General features: G+C 37.1%; 1 protein-coding gene across 2 annotated transcripts in view; it reads right to left on the reverse strand.

The window, feature by feature from the left end:
- The window catches only part of LOC119798658 (ephrin type-B receptor 1-B), a 238,211-nt gene that overhangs the window by 48,680 nt on the left and 166,117 nt on the right, over positions 1-23,414 (reverse strand). For both annotated transcript variants that reach the window (XM_038308216.1, XM_038308215.1), the window contains exons 5-6: positions 19,125-19,460; positions 5,144-5,268 (exon numbers count right to left, since the gene is read on the reverse strand). In XM_038308216.1, coding sequence (XP_038164144.1) covers positions 5,144-5,268; positions 19,125-19,460 — 461 coding nt within the window. The remainder of the gene's footprint in view (positions 1-5,143; positions 5,269-19,124; positions 19,461-23,414) is intronic.

Here is a 23,414-nt window from a genome sequence, read left to right on the forward strand (position 1 = left end):
AGAATCTAGAAAGAATGTATTAACTATTTTTAATTATTATGATTATGCAAGGTCCAAAATGCCTGAGTCATGTTTTTTTTCCTCTTTGTAGAAAACCCATGAAATTTAGGCCATTTTCTGGACATGTAAAGTATAATTAACAAGGATATTGGTCCTAATGCTCTGGATGATGAATGACTTCAATATTTGAAAATGCATCCTTGTTCAAAGTCCTAATTCTTACTGAACAAAATTGGTATCATTCAGAATCTAGAATGATGCCAAAAGCTTTTTCACCTCCCATTGTTGCTGTTTGAACCATTGAAAAGCTTCTTCTTTATGCATGAGTGTTCTTACTTCTAATGTTGTTCCAGTGTACATGAAGCGAATGGCTGTCTTTGCTGGTTAATTATATGAAAAAGTTTAAGGCAATGTGAATACTGAGGCTATTCAGTTTGCAATGCATAACATTATTGATACCAATGTTATATCTGGTATTTTACATATTGGGGCGATAATATGTCAAAAGACTTTTTCTGAGTTTTCAGTTGAAAGTCCTACTGAATATCAAAATATGTTCATGCAACAGGTGTCTCTCTCTTTCTCTCTTCTTCTGACTGCCTACATGTTCCAAAGTGAGCGGTCCCAAGACCTTACATTGAGCAAGATAAAAAAAAGATTTAAAGGCTTTAGGAGAAGAAAGATAAAATTTCATATCCCCTGTTTACCCCTTTTTTTTTTTTTTACCCATTTTTTCATCTAGTTGCCTGGAAATGTTGAGAGGATGGAAATAAGTTGCTATAGAGGGGGTCAGGCCCTCCATTAGCCTGAAGCAGAGCAGACTGGTTTGCTGACAGCTCTAAAGATGTCAGGAAGAAGGTTTGTGTGTGTGTGTGAACGGTTCTGTACGAGTCTCTGTAGTTGCATATATGCAACACCTGTGGAAGTTCAGGTCAATCCATTCAGCTTAACGGAAGGGAAGTCATGCAGCAATTGGAGGAAACCCAAGAAGAAACCTAAGGTTTTATAGAGTTAGCTTAATATTGTTTTTGACTGAGATTTGTAAAAACATTGCTTTAAAACAATAAAAGGTGCAGTAGGAGATCTTTTATGATGTACCTTTTTCCCATGTGGCTTAAAGATCTCCCCATAGCTGCTTAACAAGCAGTGAAAAAGAAGGTCTGGAAGTGAAACTAATAAATGCTCCCTTCTACAGTGAGAAATCAATGAATAACCCCAACCAATCACAAAAGACGGTCCGTTGTACACAATTGGTTCCTGACACGTCAGTCATGATGGTCTGCTTGTCCCTCCCCCCTGTAAGCGTACCCTGATACATGAATGAATCCACCCCCCAATGCTTGTGCAAGACGCCATGGTTGGAAGCTAGCCACTGTTATGCTACGTTCACACCTAAAGCAGCAACGGCAGCAACAACGCACATGCTGCTTCATTGTTGATGCTTCTACAAGTTTAGCTCTGATGCATGGCTGAAGCATTTCTGCTGATCTTGCTGCGCGGTGGAAAATTGTGGGTCTGATGCACGTTGGGCGGAGCTACCCTATCCTTTCTTTGCCTGTAACAATGGCAGCTATATTTGCTGTGATCAGTGGGTAAAAAGTAGTTTGAATCTATTTTAAAGTGAGAAAGTCCACCTTAAAACATCGTCAGTGCAGTCAGTTTATCCAGATTACCATCCTGCCTTAAAATGTTATTTCTGTCAGTGCCACTCAGACCCCACATACCGGCGGTGCGCTGTCACTAGGAATCCCGTTCAACACATGCATCTGGTGCGGTTTGCCATCGGCGGCGGCTGGAAGGCGTTTTTCATGTACATAATCCAAATTGCAGGCACCAGGACAATAGAGGGCAAACATGTTTTGCCCACAGATTTTGGCATTCTAATTTAATTTAGGCATTAATAAACTGTTTCAGAGGAGTGATCATAGGGCTCTGCATCATCAGTGCTGTGCCTGTCTCCCTGCCAGCTCCGAGATCAGCGACGCACTGCTTTAGCTGAAGATAGAGGCATGGTTGTATATGTTCAAAAATATAGCTTGCTGGAACCATTTTTCCAAGATCTCCTAGAGCACCTTTAAAGATACAATTAATTACTGACTATTTTGAATTCATTATAATGACCATAAACTGTTTAAAGGGCTTTCTCAGCTGTGAATATTCACCCTCAGTTCTGCATCAAGCGTATTCAAATGTACTTTTGTATGCCTACTTTTTTTTTTCATCTTTGTTCCTCTGCTCACACAGTCACACAAAGTACACACAAACTATACTAAAAGGAAAGAGATTGTGAAGTATACATGAAAAAATAAGTTCAGAAGCAGATTACCAAACATGAAATCTCTTCAAAGGTTTTAAAAATCAGATTGCAAAATTGAGATAAAAGCAAGAGAGAGAGATAGCTTTTGGGATTTCAGATGCAACTTTAACGGATACTTTAGAATTTCTAATCATGAAGTCCTCGAAATCTTGGTTTTCTGTGCTGGTTATTTTGGATGCATGCAACTGTTTGAGCCTGTGAAGAGGACACATGGTATCTCACCATGTCTGTCCTTATGCCAAGTGGCCATGCTGTCCATTTTGGGTTTGGTCTGCAATTTACAAAAAACATTCACACACAAAGAGACATACACAAATCAACTGAACTGAAAATAATTAAAGTTAGGCCTGTTTTTTACTATCCAATATGGTACAATTTGTTTAGTTTAATGAGAAACAATGTCTTATTGTGCTTTATGAAAATCAATATTCTTAGAGGTGTCCTAACTGACAAAATGCCAGAAGATTTGGTTAAATAAACTTTGAATATCCCAAAAAAAAGTGAGAATATAACTAGTTCCCCATGGCAGTTCATAAGCTTCACGGTCTAAAGAACATCTCAGTGCAAATGTCACAAACATTTAACTTGTGACAGAAATAAGAATTGTATATTTCCAACAGTTTTGCAAACATTTATTATCCACTGTCTAGTCACAGAAACCCTTTACTGTTTACAGAAAAAAATGCATCACAATGCTAAACTGCCTTATCAGAGCAGTTTGAGTAAGAATTATTACTCAAATCACCAACTTTGACAGCTTCTGCCCCTCTGCCTCAAATCAAAGCCACTCTAGTCGATGTGTCCTTTCCTAGATGATGATTCCTTGTGGCTCTTTCAAAAATACAGGTCGACTCTTTTTTGATGGATGGGGGAGAAAATAAGGAAAATAGTTGGTAGGCTGGACAACTACAACAATAAAGTATGTTTTTTTTTTTTTTTAAGGAAGCTAATTAAAACAATATTGCCCTGCCAGCAGCAGATAGCTTTGGATCTGTATTTGATTTGATATCTGCTCATACTTAGGTAAACAACTTTGCAAAGTATTTGCTTATGTCATAGGAAATTTTATGCATTTTAATGCTATTAATCAAGATTAATTTTTTTTATCACTGCCAAGTGCTCCATCCATCCTTCCATCCAACCATATATCATATTTAATCAGATATAAAAACACTTTTCCAACATGGTGTGTGGCTCAGGGATAGTCTCTTTAGAATGTGTGAAAAGCCTTGTCAGTTTTAAAATACCTTGTGTCAAAAGAGGACCACCAAAGGGGAAATCTCATCTCAACAGCCCAGTGTGTCACAAAGCAATCACTCTGACTCAACTTCTGTGTCTCACTCACACTCAAATGGTGGAACGTTCTCTACCCAGATAAGACATTTCAAGTCTGGAACAAATAGGAGCTGATGTAAGTATGTTCAGTTTGGCAGCATGGAGCACTGCCTCAGTCGTCACCTGAATTATCGTGATGTAAATACTAATCATGTCCTTGATAGTTCACTAATTTGTGATTAGCTGTGTTCATCTATTTGTTTGAGGAAGCTCAAACATCAGGTTTGATTGATATTCATGAGGTAATGGGGGCTGCGCAATTGTTATTTACATTGCACTAAGCTGCCTGGTGGATAAGGTTTTTCAGAGACATAGTAGTCAGATTCTGCTCTGTGAGCTATGACACATCTGAGGGAAAAACAACAGTGAAGCCCTAGGATTCTAAATGCAACAGCATAAAAAACAGATTGCTGCTTGTTCTGTTACAAATGTTTACAGTGACAAAACTATTCTAAGCTGGGGCTTTGAATATCGAACCAGGAACCTAAGGACACGATGAGTTTATGAAAAGTATAACGTTCAAGATTAAAAGAAACCATGTATGCAAAAACATGTCAAGAAATCTGTACTATTTTTTTTCTTCTAGTGTGAAAACAGATGAGCAAAGGTGAGCCAAGTCTTAAAGAAGTACTACGATAAACAAAACTGGCCTTAAAAAAGAAACAATACTCGACTGGGCTTGCGATATCCATTAATCCACTTTAGGAAGACAAACAACTACCAAAAAAAAGTCGGTTACGTCTTTAATATCTGACTATTATTATGTTTGAGGCCTTTGGAAAAGCCTACTGGTCAATATAAAAGCAGCATAGTAACCAAAGGGTAGTGCTGGTGACTTAATAAAGCAGACATATTGTGTGTGAGGAGACAGGTCGATGCGACTCCCTCCAGACGAAATGCATTTTCACAGCGGGACAGGGTTACTGCACTGTGCAGAGAGGACCTGGTGCAGAGGTCAGACTTTTCACTTCATCAGCAGCAGAAACCAAAGAACAGTGGGGGTGGTGGATTGAACACAGGGACAGAACATATTATCAACCCAGGGGAACAGCTTGCAGATAGCAAGGAGAAGTTAGATTCTACAAAAAGGGCTACTTAAAAGGACCAATTAAAATTGTACTTTCCAGTTCTCTTTCTTCTTTTTTTTAGAATCTCAACTCAAATTGTTTTTCATTCTTTTCTATTTTCATATTTTTATAAGCTGTTCAATTGTCTCCTCAATATGTAAAATATCAGACTGTAACTGTCAAAATATCAATTGTAACTGTGAAAATCACCAGTTTTCAAAGTGCTGAGTAAAGGTCCAGGCAGATTTCTGTTGTACATGTACAAATAGGCAGACAAATGTGTTCAAAACACAATTTTTGATTTTCTTAACACTGACCTTTCTTTCAGGTTAACTGCCTGATTATGGCATAATTGAGAGATAATGGCCCATATGCTAAAATGTCTTGACGAGAGTCATGGTAAATGCACACACTCGCAGCTTACCTTTTCATAGTAGCGCAGCTCATAGTCTAGGATGATCCCATTTGGTTGTTCTGGTTGAGGCCATGATAGAGTGAAGCTGTTCATGGTGGAGCTGATCTGGTGCATGATTGGAACAATTGATGGGGCTGCACAGAAAGAGACAGTAAAAAAAAAAAAAAAACTGTTTAAATGTTCTTTACATATGCAAAGTTGAACTACAAAGCAGATGAAAATCTAGCAACTTGTGAAATAAGCTGAGCAAACCTTTGGTGCGGCATGCAGATCATAATCTAATGACCAAAGAATTTTTATCTACAGGTAAAAGATATGCATGTTTAAAAAACTAGTACCGACAGAGTGATTTATCAAACCTGAAAATGATTGCAGGCCTAGTTATTTTAGTTACATTTCATAGTTAGATACAAACTTGGAAAAAGAAATCTCTGGGCTCCTTGTGTCCACAGTGTAGGCATTAGTACAAAGACAGATGATGGAGAGAGATGCACAATTATATTGTATGAAATCATAATGTGAGTTGGTGTGCAATATTCTGGGTCAAGCAGATTTTGAGAGGTTGGTGGAGGTATACCCTGCTGTTTAGACTGTAATGGTGCTGTAAATCTAACCGTGGATGCTTTTCTGTTAGAGGGGCCAGGAGGAGCTGATAAAGTCAGCTTTAGGTTTTATGACCGATATTATTTTATTTTTATTATTTTCATCTGTTCTGTTCTGTTTTTAACACTTTGACATACACTACGTGTAATAATAAACAAAATGGATCATCATTATAATCACTTTTACAATTATTATTGGTGCCATTCCAATCTCTTCGGCTTACAACTTCTTTTTTTGGAGAATTGTACATTTCCATTAGCACACACAGAATGCTCAGGGACTTCATATCGCCTCTGCCTTGCTTCTACACACATGCCATTTTTTTTTTACTGCTCAATTTCCCTCTCCTCATATCGATTATTTGAAGATCAGGCCATTGGCGTTCAGGCGTTTACTCTAAACAGGCCTTGTTTTAACCCAAACCAATAATTCACTTTTTTTTTAATAACTCTCCTTATTAGCAGTCATTAAATGGTCCTTGAATGATGACCATGCTTAATTTTTCTGTAGCTTTTCTCTATCTCCATATTTTGCCCCTCTGGACTGATGCTACATTGGAGGAAAAGACCTTTTCCCTTTTTCTCCAATTGTGGTTGTTTGCATCTCATATTTTGTAGGAAGTTGGGCTTATCATACAGTTTTAACTGAGATAAGCATGTCAAGGTTAGAGTGTCATGTTTTTTTTGTTTGTTTGTTTTTATTGGTAAAGGCAATTGCAAACGTTACAGAATAGAAAAAGTCTGTTTATGTGGATTATGCCACGTCTGCCCTTGTTGGCTCTTACCTCTAGCCCACCCCCTCCTAAATTCTCCATACAGGCGCTAAGCTTCACCTTGGTGCACTCCAGCCTCTCTACTTCTCAGGCTAGTTCATGCTCCACTGACCAACGTGAGTGCTGCCTGGGCTGCATTATCAATTATCGGCCACAGGCACACTGTTCCTGACAGACCCAGGGGATGGGTGTGCAACTGAGAAATTCCTGCAGTGGGGAAAAGATGCATGGAGGGAGGCTCTAATTTTCTATTCACTATGCAGTTTATGCTTTCAGGTGCACAAACAATGTCTGTTTCATTAAGGATTTTCTTTATAGACTAATTAGCTCATTTTGTAAATCTAACAAAAATTAAATGCTGTTTATTAATTCATGTTTGTCCATCCATGCTTGTAGAGATCTAACAGCCACTCAAAACACTGTAGGGCTTTAAAAGAATTGTTTGATTGAGTTTATGAGAGTTTTTTCTCACATAAATATTTTTCTCACATGCTGGGGTAGACTACCCAGGTAGCCTACCCTAGCATTGCTGGCTAGGCTACCTCATTTTGGTCACATTGTATAGAGGAAGCCATTTTGTGTTTTAGGATCCTTTGTCCTAGCTGAGTCCCGCCTTGTAGCTGAGTCTCATAGTGTTATCTGAGCTAAGTCATTGTGCTACTGTGCTGCTACTTTTAATGCATTTTTTAATCTTTTTCATTATTGACTATAAACTGAATAAAATGACATGTACATACAATGATCATTCACATGTACCTATTGCTATTTTAAAAGGATATAACACCATGCATTGATGCACCCAACCTTAAGACTTGGATATTGCTCACTCTCTTCTAACAGACTCATAGACCCCCCTTTTCCCCTTGTTATTAACTTTACGTTCACCTTGTGTTTATTATCTTTACTGTTGGCATAGGGATTATTAGGGAATAAAGATATATTGATAATTTAACCTATAGTAGTTTGTGGTTATTTGCACAGTGAACATTCATTACTGAGCCAGATCCACCCACGTGTGGTTAGTAATTGAAGAAACAGAGACTATTATTTTGGTTGGTGATTTTCTAATTCTGCTGATAGCCGCTGCTGATTTTGAAAGAAAAATAACTCAACTTAAAGGCATGAAAGAGGATTCTGTGGTGGAAGATATGCCCAAGGCAGCAAAGTGCCAGGATGCACCTAGTCAGCAAGAAATCTCCATAAGTAGACAAGGTCTCTGTCGGCATTATCACAGCAAGTTATATTTACAATTTGTTGGTGTGTTCTCGCAGCTGCTACAAGTTACTTTGGGACTTCAACGGCAGACTCATCCATGGTGAATATGTTTTTTTTTAATAGAAACATTGTACTTAAAATTACAAAAATCTGAATGATGCTGAAATGCTTGTGTCGTTGGTCCTGTGTTTTCGTTATTTAAAACAGTACGTTTAAAAAGGACACTGGTTAAACTTTTTTTACAGCTTTATTTTTTTATTTTTCAATCCACTTTAGACATTAGTCAAAGTGGATTGGCTAATGTTTTGTAGGAACCATCATGGCCAGAGTTTATCGATTTTTTGTGGGGGGGTTAGGCTTAGGTCCGTGTCTCCTACAAAGCTTCGAAATCCCACTTTCCAAAATAAGTGAAAAAGTCAAAATGCGCCAGAATCAACTTGTGTCCTTAGTTTCCGTGACTGGTCACATACATAGGAGATGTGTGGTCAGGAATGAAGAAGATCCCATGGTTTAAGCAGAGGGATGATCAGACAGATGGAAGTCTGAATAGAACCCATGAGCTGAACAAATTCTTCAACATGTTTAGAACAGGAACAAAATCAGCATCTTTCTCTCCTTCCCACACTTACACGGGCAATCTGCCTTCCTCTGCCATTGGCTCCTCTGCTTGCATGAGTTTGTTGTAAGCCAAATCAGAAGATGGTGCTCCTCATGCTGCCTTTCTCCTGTCTTTTTCTACAAGTCAAGTGAAGAGGAAACTGCAGAGACTGAATCTTTATAAGTCACCAGAGAGACTCCTGTTGGTTCACCTTGGCAAACAAACAAGCAACTATCTGGACCCCCGCAGTTTTCTTATCACCATGGAGTTGGAGTTGAAGATGCTATCATACTGGCTGGTACGATGGCTGGTCCTGGGCTTGACTGCTGCTCCCTCTCACCCCCTCCTTTTTTCTTTTTTTTTCTTTTTTTTTGCATGGCCACTTCCCACACAGGGGTGTCTGGGAATCTGTTTCCCCTAGAGGGGCTGACCCTCAGACCCAGGAGGATAGTGTATGTATGAGGAATGTAAGAATATGTATATTGTCTGCATCTGTGTGTATCTCTATTGTGTGCTTGTATATATCTGTATGGGTGTAAAGGTGGGGAGGTGTGAATGTGACTCTTTGAATGAGAAGCTGTTTCTGTCTACTTGTTAGGATGGGTGTTTTCCTGTTTCGCAGCAAACACTGAACATCCTAGGCCCAAGTATGAGCAAGGCCTGCCAGCTCCCCCTTTTTTTAATGCTCACCTCCAGTTCCTCTGTCTGCTGGCATGATGTTGGTTCTCTAGGTGCGGGGTTAAGTACTTCAGTAGGTGCTGTCTAATTCCTGGTGGCTCCTGGGTTGGACCTTGGCCTCCTGGCCCTGTGGGGTTCCCACTTCGGGCAGGTGCGCTACCAACCTCTGACCCTGGGGCTCTCATCAGGATCCACCTTGGGTGTGACCAGCTGCCCAGCAGCCTATGGGTCCAGTGGGACCCCGGCACTATGGCCTCCTATGTCGGGTCCCCTCAGGGACCGGGTACCTTTAAGGTTTGGCCCCTAAGAAGTCAGGCTCTGGGTGCTTTTGTCTGCCCTTCTCTGGCGGGTGCGGCCTTTCCTATGTCCACCCTCCTTGTGTACTAGCAATTTGGGATGCCTCTGAAAAATTGAGCTTGCATTGCTTCATACTCTGTGCTTTATGGGGCCACCCAAACCTGCTTTTAAGCATACTTTCCTTCTGATGAAGCTTTATGATTCTTTATACAAAAGCCTGCTCATGCATTTGGTTCTTGGAGTTCATGAATACACACTCATACTAAATACAAAGCTGCAGCTACAGATATATACCCCCTGACTAATATTGAGTAATCACCATTTGTTCAGACTCCAACACACACAGATAACTAAAGGACACCTGCTGGATTAAAGTTTTTTTTTTTTCAGTTTACTTTGGTTCACTTTTGTGTTATTTTTGTTGTTAGGTGCCTGGTTTTCTGTTCCTCTAATCTCATACAGGTATGGAAGCAGTTTTCTAGGAGTTACTGTATATCTTCTGCTTTGTCTAATGTTGCTGTTTTGTTTTATATTCTCTATTTTTATGCACTCTTTCCCATTTCTATCTCTCTTTCTCTCCTCCTAGTTCTCATTCCATCTGTTTTTCTCACCTCCCTTTCCATGTCAGTTGTATATGATTTTACTTCCCAAATAATGTTCAGTAAAACTTAATTTACAAGCATCAAGCAGGACCTTACGGCAACAGTTATACTGGTCTACTTGTGTAGGGAAGGCTGGTGGGCACAGCTAGCTCTGGGACATCAACTCCCAGAGCTATATTGGTTAAATAGGACAAAAGAAAAATTTAAAAAATAAAAGAAAAAAGACGCCATCATACACTTGCTTTAACAATCCCACTGTAATTTACAGAAGGCAGACAACACTGTGAGGATCATGCTCTTTGATTTCTCCAGTGCATTCAACAAAATTCAGCCTGACTTTCAGAAGTTCAGAAATTCTGAAGACTCCAGTGGAAGCATCAACAAGTGGCCTGGTTCAGAGACCACCTAACAAACGGACCACAGTTTGTTGAACTCAAAGGTCAGCTGTCTCATCAAGTAGTCAGCAGCACAGGAGCACCACAAGGGACAGTTCTCTTACCATTCCTTTTGACTTTGTACATGTCTGACTTCTAGTACCATACAGAGTCCTGTTACCTGCAGAAATACTCAGATGACTTTGCAGTCTTTGGTTGCATTAAAGATGGACGAGAAGGTGAAGATATGGGGCTGGTGAACCGCTTTGGTGTTGAAACAATAATCTGATCCTAATTGTCAACGAAACAAGCCAGATTATTTTAGATTTAAGAAACAGGAACAAGCTGCGTCCTGTTAACATCATGTATGAAGAAGTGGAGGTGGTGGATATATAATATAAATGCCTTGGAAATCACCTGGACAACAAAGTAGACAGGAAACATAACTATGAAGGGAGCAGGCTGTACTTTCTAATAAAACTTAGGTTCTAGGGATTTGAAGCAAGATGCTACTTATGTTTCATATCTCTTTTGCCATCATCTGCTGGAGTAACAGCAAAGGACTTAAAAAAAAAGCTAATAAAGAAGACCAGCTCTGTTCTGGGAATACCTGAGACTCTGGAGATTATTTTACACAGACAAATTCTTTATAAAGTGAAGAACATTATTGACAATAGTGAGCATCTTCTTCAGATTTTTTTTAATTAACAACAGAGTGCCTTCTGTAAAAGGCTTCTCTAGATCCGGTGCAAGACAGAACCATGCAGAAGATCCTTCCTCTCTACAGCTATCAACACCTACATAAAATGGGTAAAAAATAACCTATGAGTTACTACATTTAAATTCCCCTTGGGATTAATAAGCTATTTTTTTTATTTAATTGAGTGAGATGTACCACAGACAAATAGCTTGGTTGATATGACAAAATCCTACCAATGGCTAGAGGAGGTCAGGCTGAAGTATGGCACAGAATCATGGCAGCACAAGAGCAATGCTTTAAGCAGAGCCATAGAGACCCAGATCTACCAGATCTACCAAATCAGACAAGATCCCAGGTGCAGACTATGCAGAGGCCCCAGAAACAATCTAAACTTCTCACCGGATTGTGTAAGATACTGGCAGGACAGTAATACATGGAACATCATAACCAAGTGGCTTCTGCAGAATACAAATTAAAGACCCCAGGTCACAATGGGAGCCACCTCTCAAGGTGGTGGAGAATGACAGAGCTAAGATCTTGTGGGACTTCCACATACAAACAAAATGGTTTTGCATTTTATCAATCAGTGTCTTTGACTGTCTGTTTTAAAGTTACTCTATGTTTACAGATTGATTTTAATCAAGAACTGCCCTAAACAAATGATGTGTGCACCAAATGTCATCCATAGACGTCTGAAATTAGATCACTATTTGACAACATTTTTTTAAATGTTCACTTCATTGTGACATTTTTTTTTTCTTTCATCTGCATTTCTGAACATAAATATATGCGATTCTAAATGCAATTTTAAATACCAGGATATATGCTCTTGAAACAAAATGAGTATCTCTTTCACATCCACTCTAAAAAAGGGGGGGATAGTAATTTTGAAATGGCTTGAGTAAAAAGACCATTTGCACATTTATATGTGCCTTTTTAACCTTAGTGTGATGGGCTTGTCAGAGACAATGTGTCATGGCTGTATAAGGGTGAGATTCAGCTCAATGAAGCCCTGTTGTCCCCTCCAAGTGCATTCCCATTGTCACCATGGGACAATGATGCTGACAGTGATTGGTGACTGTGTCCCAAGTTTCTCTCTTCACCCTACAATCCCTTGCTTCTTGTGCTCCACTTTTATCTGGCCCCAGTTAAAGCCCCTGGCTTTTAATGCAGAGCTTGGCTCACCATTAATCAAAGTCAAAGCCTTCAAGCATCTGACTTAGATGGAAAGAAGGGAAAAAAAAGACAAAGACAGATGGATAGGAAAGAAAGATGAAACGATGATGAAAGAATAAAAAAATTATTTATCTTTAAAGGTTTTATCAGCTGTGGAATACAAATTACTTTGGCCAACTGTATGTGTATCTGACACTCTAAACTTTGGCTACATAATTGTAACTTCCATGTGCAGCTCACACTTTTCACTTAATGCTGAAGGGTCAGGATATTGGATTTATTGTTTCACACCAGTAATTTACAGATATATATATATATATATATATATATATATATTTTATATATATATATATATATATATATATATATATATATATATATATATATATATATATATATATATGTGTAGAGGAAGATTCTCTGTCATCAGGTCATGGCCAAGCTTGAAGAGTCTAGTTTAGGCAACTGGATGTGAAATGTGAAGCCTTCTATATGACGTTTTGCCCCTCATCCAAGTGGCTTCCTTAGTTCTAACTGGTTGAGATGAATATACTGTAGGTGCAACAAAGAATAAGGCAAAAAACAAAAGGTGACACTGATCCCTCCTACTGGATTGGAAATGGAGGTAACCTGGGGGGTGTTGATGGTTGTAAAGGGTTTCTGATGGGTTGTTAACTCCCTCGTCAGAGTTTCACATGCCTCATTGAACCAGCAGAGGGCAGGTGAGGTGAATCTTCTGGGTATTGTTTCTAAAAGACTAGGGAGTTAAGGTTCAGTTGCCTAAACAGAACTTTTCAAGCTTTACAGATATAAATGTAAATAAGAACTGAGATAAATTTAAACTTGCAGGAAGCAAATCTCAATGCATAAAAGTGATTTTCTTAGGTCTGGTTGTCTGTATAGACACAAAAACGACAGATATTTGCAGAAATCAATAGACACATCAAATATAACATATCCTTAGATTTGTTTATGACTGTGTTTCTATGTTCTTACAGCTTTAAGCGCATTTTGCAAATCAAGCAAGATTTTATTATACTTTTTTTAAGATTAATTTTCCCATGACTTCTTTACAAGAATAAGCATTGTTACAGTCAGTATTTAACTGTGCACATCAGGGCTTTTCTAATTTGACACATGAACCTCATTGGGAACATCTTCAAATAAAAATTTAAAATACAAGAGAAATTACATTTGCAGTATAAAGAACAAAATGTGTCTTTCAATGGTTATACTCTAAGGAAGAATTGATTTGTCAGACTGTTGCATTTTATTTATGACTGATTTCTATTTTTCAAATGACAGCTATATGCTTTACAAAAGTATTCATACCCAAACTTTTATATCATAGTGTACCATAAAGTAGTATATAGTTTTGAAAGTGTTTTCAGTTTCTGTTAAAAGGAAAACTTTAAAAAACACTAGGATGGTTAGCAAGCATGTGATGAGCTGCCTCTACTGTTGTCCAATGCACTGGATTGAATCCAGTCCTCTGCCTCTTGAGTTGAGGTACTTAAATATCGAAGTTAAAAGTTTACATCTACATGATAATCTTTTAAATAAACTTGATCTCTGTGAAGTTGCTATACCTGCCCCACCATTACAAGCTATGTTTCTGCACCCAAACTGTCTGTTTTGTTGAAATGGCAGCCAGATCTCTCTAAAACCCACAATAAAAAGGTTTATATCTTTTATTTATGTGTTTCCTACACAGCACCAACTGACACAGAAATGGTCTCTTTTGTGCACTAAAACCATAATACTTATTTTGCTGTGTTTACTGTTGTGCTGCGTATGACATTGCTCAGTCAGATATAGGTAACATTTTAAAGGTAATTGGAAAAGCTACACAGAAAAATCTGTATTTAAGCAGTAAGACCCACAGGTGGGGAACATAGACTTGGATACAGCTAAACAAAATCAAGGGGAACCAAATCCCTAAGCAGTCATTTAGTCAACCGCGTCCACCTTTGTGCCATATAATCTTAATCAAAATCTGTAATCTATATTTAACATCAGTGACTAGAAGAATTAGTAAGACCAAGAGAACACCTACAATAGTAAGGTATTGGAAAATTTAGAGCAGAGTTAATTTATAAAGTCACAAACAGGAATTTTTCACATCTAAAATATGGGGACTTCTTGGAATTGTGACTGAAAGAAAGACATTAACAGTCTTATTTGCAGTTAACCAATAGCCTGTCAATAGACACATAAAACATTTCTGTGAAGGTAGCAAAAGGGAAGACAACATGCTACCAATGTCAAACATTGTGCAACTAGGACAGGGGTTTGCCTTCTAACATAATAATGGCCCTAAATAGAAAAAAAAAAACATTAAATGATTTATATCAAATCAAAGGGTTATGTTAGAACGGTTCAATTATAGACCTAAATCAAGCTGAGCTTATGATGCTTTCCATCTTATAAAACAAAATGTAAAAAAAAAAAACCTTTATATCATCATTTCTTGCTTTATCCATTCTAGTCATTTAAATGATAGAAAAAGTAAAATAAATAGGCCGAGGGGTCTTCTTCTCACTAAGTCCTATAGAATACACCAAAGGCTACAACTATAGTCTGATCAAATTTTTCTCTGATATACAGTTCAAGTTTTTAGGTTAACATTCAGTCACCCTACCAATAACCATGCCGACAATAGGATTTTAGAGTTCTATATATGAGGAGCAGTTCAGTCATGTGATGTGCTGCAGTCAAAGTCATATTTTCAACGGCTGCTACCTTATTAACAGGGGCTCAGAAGGCCAAGCCAGCCATGACTACATGGTAATGGCTCTCTCTCAAACATCTTAAAGAGGGATCAGTTCAGCATCAGGGACTTCCCTCAAATACCAGTCGCTTGAATTATATTTCAAAATCACATTATACAAGGAGGATTCTGAACACAGTTCGTTTTTTGGGGGGAAAGAAAGCAAAAAAGGGGAGATAAAAGGAAGACATTCATCTTGCACATAAATTCCCGTTGACTTAAGCACATCAAGATATAGACACGCATGCTCACAGTCAATTATTACACAGTAAAAAGACATCAGGAGCGTCTGCTGGTAAGTGCATTCTTGTTCATTTGCCTGCAGCTAATACCTCACCTTTTAGATCCAGTGGCAGGGTATTCTAACATCAGTAGAACAAACAGCAGGTAGAATAAAAATGGCAAGCCAGAAAGCTGTGGAAGCTCTTGCATGATGAAAACTTTAGGACACACAGGAGGGTACATTTTGAAAAAATAAAACTAGTGAGACATAATGAGAAGCGTTCTGGATATCTTCTTGGGACATATTTACCTAGCATCTCATCTGATTCAAGAGCCCCACCAGGTGGACATGAGTCTAATTCATCTGGTTGTTTGGATTTCAGTCGAGTGCGCTGGATCTTACTATCTTGAATTCAACCCATCTGATACGACTTGCCCATAGAAGGCTAGGGAAAGCAATGTTTGTCTTTCTGTGGGAATAGCTCTCCAAACACCAGCCAAGCGGAGGAGGATTGTTTGTAGATATAATTGGCATTCTGTGGTCTGAGAGACGTTTGGCAAATAATCTAGGTCAAGAAGGCTGTGCCAGTAAGATCATAGTGCTATTGTGCATTAGGTGGTAGCTATGTGACTACTTAATATTTGTCTTTCCCTCCTTTTACTCCTTTTATGAATTCACCGTGAGTAGAAATTGTCATTCTCCCTGAAATTTAAGGATGTGACATAAAATAGTTTGTTTATCCTTAGATGATAGAAAAAATGAAACAAAACCAGGTCAGACATAACTAATCACCTCACAAAGTGGAATAGATAATATTTGTGGGGTTGTATCTCTGTGGGAGTATGTCTCCTGGCGAGCAAAGGACCATAAATGAGCTCCTAAATCACAATATTGATCAGTTCTTTCTTTCAGACACACGCCAGGATTGAGGGCAGCTAAATGGCCTCAATGGTTCATATATCCCTCATCAAGGCCGCCCCCTTACTCCCCGTTTCTTCCGCTCAGATCTTTGAAAATCCAGTCTACTCAATTCTTCTAATACTACTCCATATTGTTGCAGGTAAAGATGAAGTTCCTCTGCATCAGAACAGCCTACATTAAAGTTACCTAGAAAAGATAAAATAAAGAAATGTATCATTTGAATCTTTGTAGGGACAGATTAAAAAGCAGTCATAACACATATACCTTTATAAATTGCCCCCATCTGCAACAGATTTCTAACACACCCTTCCATAGAATTCAATGAGTTTAGGCACGAAATGGAGGTGGTTTTGTTTTTCCATTTTTTGCATAAAAGCTATTTTTCATAATTCAATATCCCCACGTCTTTTTCTCTATGACATTGATTCCAGAGAGTGTATTTGTTTGTTGTTTCATATATCCTTACCATGAACATTTTGTATACGTCTGCTTTATCAGTAGCTTTCTTCTAAATACCCCTGCCAAACTGAGGAACAGTGCAATTAGCTAGTGACAAAAGGGCCACATAAAGATGGACACAGGCCTAGGAGATTACCGGACGAAACCTCATTATTGTAACAGGCTTCCACAATAGAAATGGGCAATGCTCATTCCACATCTATCTGTCAAGTCTGCTATTAGCCTGTCAAACAGGTACAGTCAGCACCATTAGGCCACATTTACAGTCAGCCCTATTTACCCACTCATTTTCCCTCCTTCACTATCATGGTTCCAGTTTCTGTTAGAAAAAAAATCAACCAGTTTCTTTGTTCTGATTTATCTCTCCTCCCATTTCTCTTTGAACTCTCCAATGGCAAAAACATGAGCACTCGGTCATTATGTTCCTCTGAGGGTCGATGTAATCATTTGTGGTATGCCATTCACTAGCCAAGCCAAATTTGATTTCAAAATGTTCTCCAATCCAAAAAAGTAATCAGGATAAAGCAATTATTATTGTATTGTTCTCTAAGATAAATGTAGAGTAAGTTGATTCAACAATTACAGCTAAAAAAAGGACTAAAATGGAATAAATTTGACATGTGGTATTCCATCACTGGATAAGACAATGTATTTGTTCTCCTTTGCATAGAAAATTTAAAAGTGCATTTGAAGCAGGTATTTACTTAGACCATATAACAGAATTCCTTTTCTCACTATCTGACATTTAGTTAGACTTCTGAGGCATGCACCTTTATGTTAAGAGTAACAAAATCCTCCTGTGACAATTTAGGGTTTTAGAAGACACATGTTTGTGTCCTTTAGGGATGAACTTGCTTGCACAACCAGACCTGGGCATACAGGTAGATGTTTCTGTGACCCTTTACTTCAATTAAAAATAATGTCATTTATATAGCACCAATTCCCAACTCATATAATCTCAAGCCACTTTATAGAGAGAATTAAATATTCAGCAACATACTTGCAGAATATTTACCCCAGAGTGGAATGGTTGAGTTCAAAATCTATAGAGAACTCTTTCAATTCCCAACAAGATGCAAAATCAGCTTAAATATTCCTATTGAAAGCCTCATATTGCTGTTTTTATCTCACTATATAGTTCACTTTTATATTTCAAAAGTCAGGAACACAAAAAGCCAAATGTCTCAAACTTGATAGTGGAAAAACTCTGTCAAAACGCAAAGTGTAATCTATTCCTAACCAGAAAATCAATTTTCTTTTTATGAATTGCAGATGGTTTTCTTTCTATTTCATCTTAGACTTTCCGTGTTGTTAAAAATGATATTGAATATTTATGGGTGAATGCATTAGAAAAACTGACTTCAGCCTTAGGTTGTCTTCACTGCAGAAGATAAATAAATGGCTGGATAGTTTTATTTTAAAATTATGTATAGGTTTAATTTCCATGCATACCCGACCCAATATTAGAATTTAACTCAAAACAGAATAATGCCCATCAATATCCTATCCTAACAATAGTAGGTGTTTTTCTAGCAATTTTATCTTCTGCTGTGGAGCAAAAGATGTCAATGAAAACAAATCTATTTAGAATCTAATCTAAACCTTTACAAAATGTTAAAGCAGATTTCCTGCAAATATTTTTGTTAAAATCCAAGATGAGTTATTTGACTGCAAAGAAAAATAGTATTTACAACCTTACAAGTCTCTTCTGTGCCTTGTTTTGTCATACAAACTTGTGATCTTCTAAAATTATTATTTAATTTATTCACAGAAGAGTTTAATGTCATGTGTATGAATGATTAATCAATTAATTTTCTTAAATAAAATGTGTTCTGAGAGTTTGTATTGTATTTAAATTTGTTTGATGATGTATTAAATGTATAAAAAGTATTAAGCAAAAAGCCCAAAAGAAACGTAAACTTGTTGACTTAAACTCACATTTTCATACTAAACTGATATACTTAAATTAGTGTAGTTGGTCCTCTGAATAGTAAAAAGAAAATCTAAATAATGAATACCTCACCTCGACCACTATTTTACAACAAGAATTTTTAGAATGTTTAATAATGGTTATGGTTGTTTCACATGATTTGTTGAACAAAAAAGCAACAAAGGAAAGACCAAAGTTGCAGGGAGCTGATTTTGTCCTGACTAAAATCATAAAAAGCGGCATATTGGTCCAAGCGTGAATTTCACAGCTGTGATTTCAAAGGGAAAAGCAATTACCTTAATCCAGAGAAGGAGGGCTTAGAAAAGAGTGCAAATATGTACACATCACCTAACAGCCTCTCCTCCCATTTCCTAGCCTTCATCATTCACTGTGAAGTAGGCATGAAGGCTGCCAACCCATGAAATGTGACTCTGAAATGCACAGAGTGTCAGATTATGCTTTTTGCAGGCAGAATGGATTTATAGTAGCAAGTGTACCGTAATAGAAAATCTGCAATTTAAAAAATGGAAAATGAAATACAACTAGTATGATTGGACGAGAGCTCATCCAGTGACACATATAAAAAAGAAAAAAAAACACTTTTACAGAAGTCAATAATATAGATTTTAGGATTTTGTTTTTATAAAAGAAGCAGAAATGTTAGGCACTCACCAGCCTGGTTGGTTGTAATGTCTATGGTGACATGCTGTGCTGGGTATGGGCTCTTGTTGCTCACACCATTGACGGCTTGTATTTCAAAGCTATAAAGGGTGTGTGCCAACAGGTTACTGATGAAGACCCTGGTCTCCGTCAGACCTAGTTGTCGGGGAACAAAGTCCACATTGTCATCGCAGTGTGAACAGGAGCGTCGGTCAGTTCGGCACTTCTTGCACACTATGTTATAGACAACATCGTCTCGGTTGCCTGTTTCCCTGGGAGAATGCCACTCCAGGATCACGGAGGTCTCATTAACAATGGAGATCACATTCCTTGGGCTGGATGGAACACCTATAAAGACAAAGAAACATTTTATTTAGATGTAGCAGAGTGTATTCTGAACCTGTAACATTTTATTGCAAGCATCAGTTAAACAACTCAGGCTACTCTGGAATGGCAGCCCACTTCCCTGCAGCACCCAGCAAAATCCCCTCCATTTTCCAGCCACTGGCCTTCTCCTTGGCATGCATATTTATTTTCTCTGACTAGACCCTTTCACTGAATTGAACGGGTTTGACCAGGATATAATGCTTGTCTACAGATCTTAAAGTCCACAAATCATGACAGAAATAATATATTAGTACAAAGATTGATGTCTAAAATTGAATTGTAGGGGGACAAGAACCAGCCAAAGGCTGATCAAAGAAATTGGGGAAATTTTGAATAGCTACTAATGTAAACACACCCATATCTGAGTTGCAATGTATAAAAGATCTAGAAAAGAATGAAATACTAACTAATTGGAAGGTGTCAGCCAAATTTAAGTGTAAGCTAAATTTAAAGCAGTACCAAAAAACTCAGTTTAGTTTACCAAAACTCACTTAGTTTTTGTCAATTTTGGCTGCCCTAGTGTATAAAAGCTGTATTGTTTCGCCTAAAGGAAAACATTTCCCATGAGGACCAGCATGGTAAAGACCTAAGCATGGTACAATTCTCATTTCTGGTCACCTGATGAATTAAACTACATTTCTGTTTCCAGTGGCTGTGGGAAAGATGAATGGTGATCAGGTAATGAATTTAACTGTGGCAAAAACTTAACTTTGGTTAACTTAACTTTGGTTTTGTATCGTATTCCTGCAAGAACAAAGGTATTTGAAAAAATGAGAAACCCTAAATCTGTTATATTAACATTTGAATTAATATAAGAGCTATGTTCAAAGACTTGTGATTTTTGTGCAATAAAATGCAATTGATTCTATTTACACCCACAGATATGACAATGAAACCTTTATTTCTCTCAAATATTAGTTATTTACTAAATGCAGAGTTTCAAGAAGTGTTCCAATCCAAGTGACTGCAAATTGAGTTTTATGTATTTCCTTATGGCTTACAGCTGTAAATAGACCTCAAAACCCCTATTTAGAGAGAAATCAACAAATAATATATCTACTTTTAGGGATGAGTGGTGGCATAGTATCTGGGGGGGTGGGGGGGAGCTTATTCAGCTTCCAGCGGGGGCAGCATGATTCTCTATGAGTTTAAATCTGCTGAAATGGCAGTGAAGAAATTTGCTTAGCTGAGATTCATTGTCCCCCGAGCAGCTAGCAGAAGGTTTATACTCTCAAATACCAGACAAAGCAAAAGCTCCACAAAGAGCTAGGTCAGAGCTGGTCAGATGAATGAAGTAGTCATGGAGAAGACATGTGTACAAGTTTATGCAGTACAAAAACACTTTTTTTAATTCAAAAAAGCCGAAACTGACATATTTTTTGTTTACAATGACTAATAATGATTTCTGTCAACACCAGAGATTTATAAAGAATTTCTCATCTTTCTAACAAACTACAATTCTGAGATATTGTGATAAATTATATATTCGGTCAATTGGGAGATACAACTGCACTGGAGGAATATTCAGTACTTCATAAAGATGCTGACATCTTATATGCAAGATACAGCGGAAGCAAACAACTTTTTTGACCATGATTGTTTTGTCCTCAGTATGGTCAGTGATGTCAAAGGAAGTATTAGTCATGGAAATGACATACCAGAGTCATGAAGCTTGAAAAGATAAATCATACATGCTAACTACAGTAAAGTTAGAATGTGGCTGTAGTGCCACTAAAGTGTTTTTCTGACTTGTAGCTTTTGTATGGATAGCTGTTTTATTTACAATAAAAAATACATAAATACTGTTATTAATAAATAACAGTATTTATGTATCTTTTATTGTATTAAGGAAAATAAGTTATCTTTAAATTGGGACAAAACATACTATATGATTTTCAGTAGTCATAGCAAAAGTGATAATGTGGAAATTGCAATTTATAAAGTCAGTATAAAAAGACAGTTAAGTCTTTCGGTGTTATTTTAGATGTAAATGAAACTGGAAAGCGCATATTGATTATTTTAAAACAAAGGTCAGCAAAAGTACTGGCATTTTATATAAAGTTAGAGACTTGTTTGATTGTAACTTGTTGAGTATGCTATACTTCTCAGTGATTCTCCAATATTTCAGTTATTGTACTGAGGTCTCGGGTAACACATATACCAGTTGCACTAAGTGCTTGATCCTGCTGCAAAAAAGAGCAATTAGAATCATCAGTAAGAAAGGTTACAGAGAGCACACCAATTATTTATTTATTGAAAAGAAACTACTTAAATGTAAGAATCTTGTCAACTTAAAACTTTTGATTGTTATGTGGAAAGCTAAACAAACAAACAAAAAAAAATGTCCTAAGATTTTCAAAGTATTTTTGTTGCACAAGACATTTGCCACAGGTGAAAATATAATTTTCAGAATTATATGCACGAACATCGTTGAAACAAAAATGTCCGTCTGTTTATGACGTTAAACTGTGGAATTCTTTGAGTTTGAAATTTGAAAGTTGTACAAGTCTTTACAAAGTAAAAAAAAAATGTGCAAAGACAAAATTCTGAGAGATTATGAACAATAAGATGAATGATGGTGATTTTGCTTTGTGAACTGGTAAGGAGTTGGGGCGGAATGATGTGTTTTTAGGAAAAGATAATACAAGATTTATCTTCCCTCTGTTCATTTTTGTTCATGTATGGAGAAAAAAAGATCGTGCCATGACATGCGATGAAAATATATATATATATATAAATAAATAAAAATCAGTAAATACTAAATTGAAAAACAAAAGTCAATATAATAAAAAACTGTTAAATTTAATATTTTTATATATGTTATCTCTATTTATTTCAAGATTCATCACTTCAATCCATCCATCTTTTCCCACTCACACCATAATTGTTGCAGTGGGGTTGCTATCTATCTCCAGAAGTCTATGGCAGAAAGCCGGGGAAGACCTTGGACATGTGACATGTCTATCAAAGTTTTATTTCTATAGATAGTGATTTTTTTTTACGTTCAATTACATAAAGATTTATTAAGTAAACTTTTAAATGCATTTATTTTTTAATTAATTGCTGGTTGCTGCCAGTTTGAAAAAGACTGAAAAGTTGATTCAGCATAGTGAAGAATTAATGAAGAAACGGTATACGGTAGGTCAAAATTAAACGTGGAAACCAGGCTAGAAGAAGAACAAATTTGAAATGGAAATTTGAACATGAACATAGAACATGAAGGGCAACCTTGGAAAGCAGGTATGTCTCATCAACATAAAAAAGCGCAAATTAGGACAGCTAGGATTTCCAAATCATCTTATATGGATGTAATGTAAAGTCAACTCTAGTTCAATTGTAGGAATAGCTAACTAACATGACATAATTCTATGGTTGAACAACCAAAATAGTTTTAATAGATAGAATAGACTAAAAACAATATGTACATGAATTATACAATTCATTATAGACCTTGCCAGCCCTTTATGGGGCAAGTTACCGTTTTTGGTAATTTGGACACCAGCAACAGATGGGGTCCTTCTAGCTCCTTTATTAGATCCAGTAGCTCATGATTTATATTGAGCCAATCAGGAAACATCTTAATACGTGGTGGTACTCATCATTTTGGCATTTGACCAATCAGAGGACAGCTTGTATGCAGCAAACTTTCTTATTATGCAGAAGTGGAAAACGTCCCGTTTTGGCTCGGACACATTCTTCTTCTTTGACTATTTGAGCTGATGTAATTAGTAAATTTGTCCACTGTGAGATCAATAAAGTCAATCAATCAATCAATCAATCAATCAATCAATCAATCAATCAATCAATCAATCAATCAATCAATCAATCAATCAGTGAAATGTTCTTTCTTTCTTTCTTTCTTTCTTTCTTTCTTTCTTTCTTTCTTTCTTTCTTTCTTTCTTTCTTTCTTTCTTT

Source organism: Cyprinodon tularosa, unplaced genomic scaffold (genome assembly GCF_016077235.1).
Source record: "Cyprinodon tularosa strain WSP-4 unplaced genomic scaffold, ASM1607723v1 ctg632, whole genome shotgun sequence".
NCBI classification, from domain to species: Eukaryota; Metazoa; Chordata; class Actinopteri; order Cyprinodontiformes; family Cyprinodontidae; genus Cyprinodon; species Cyprinodon tularosa.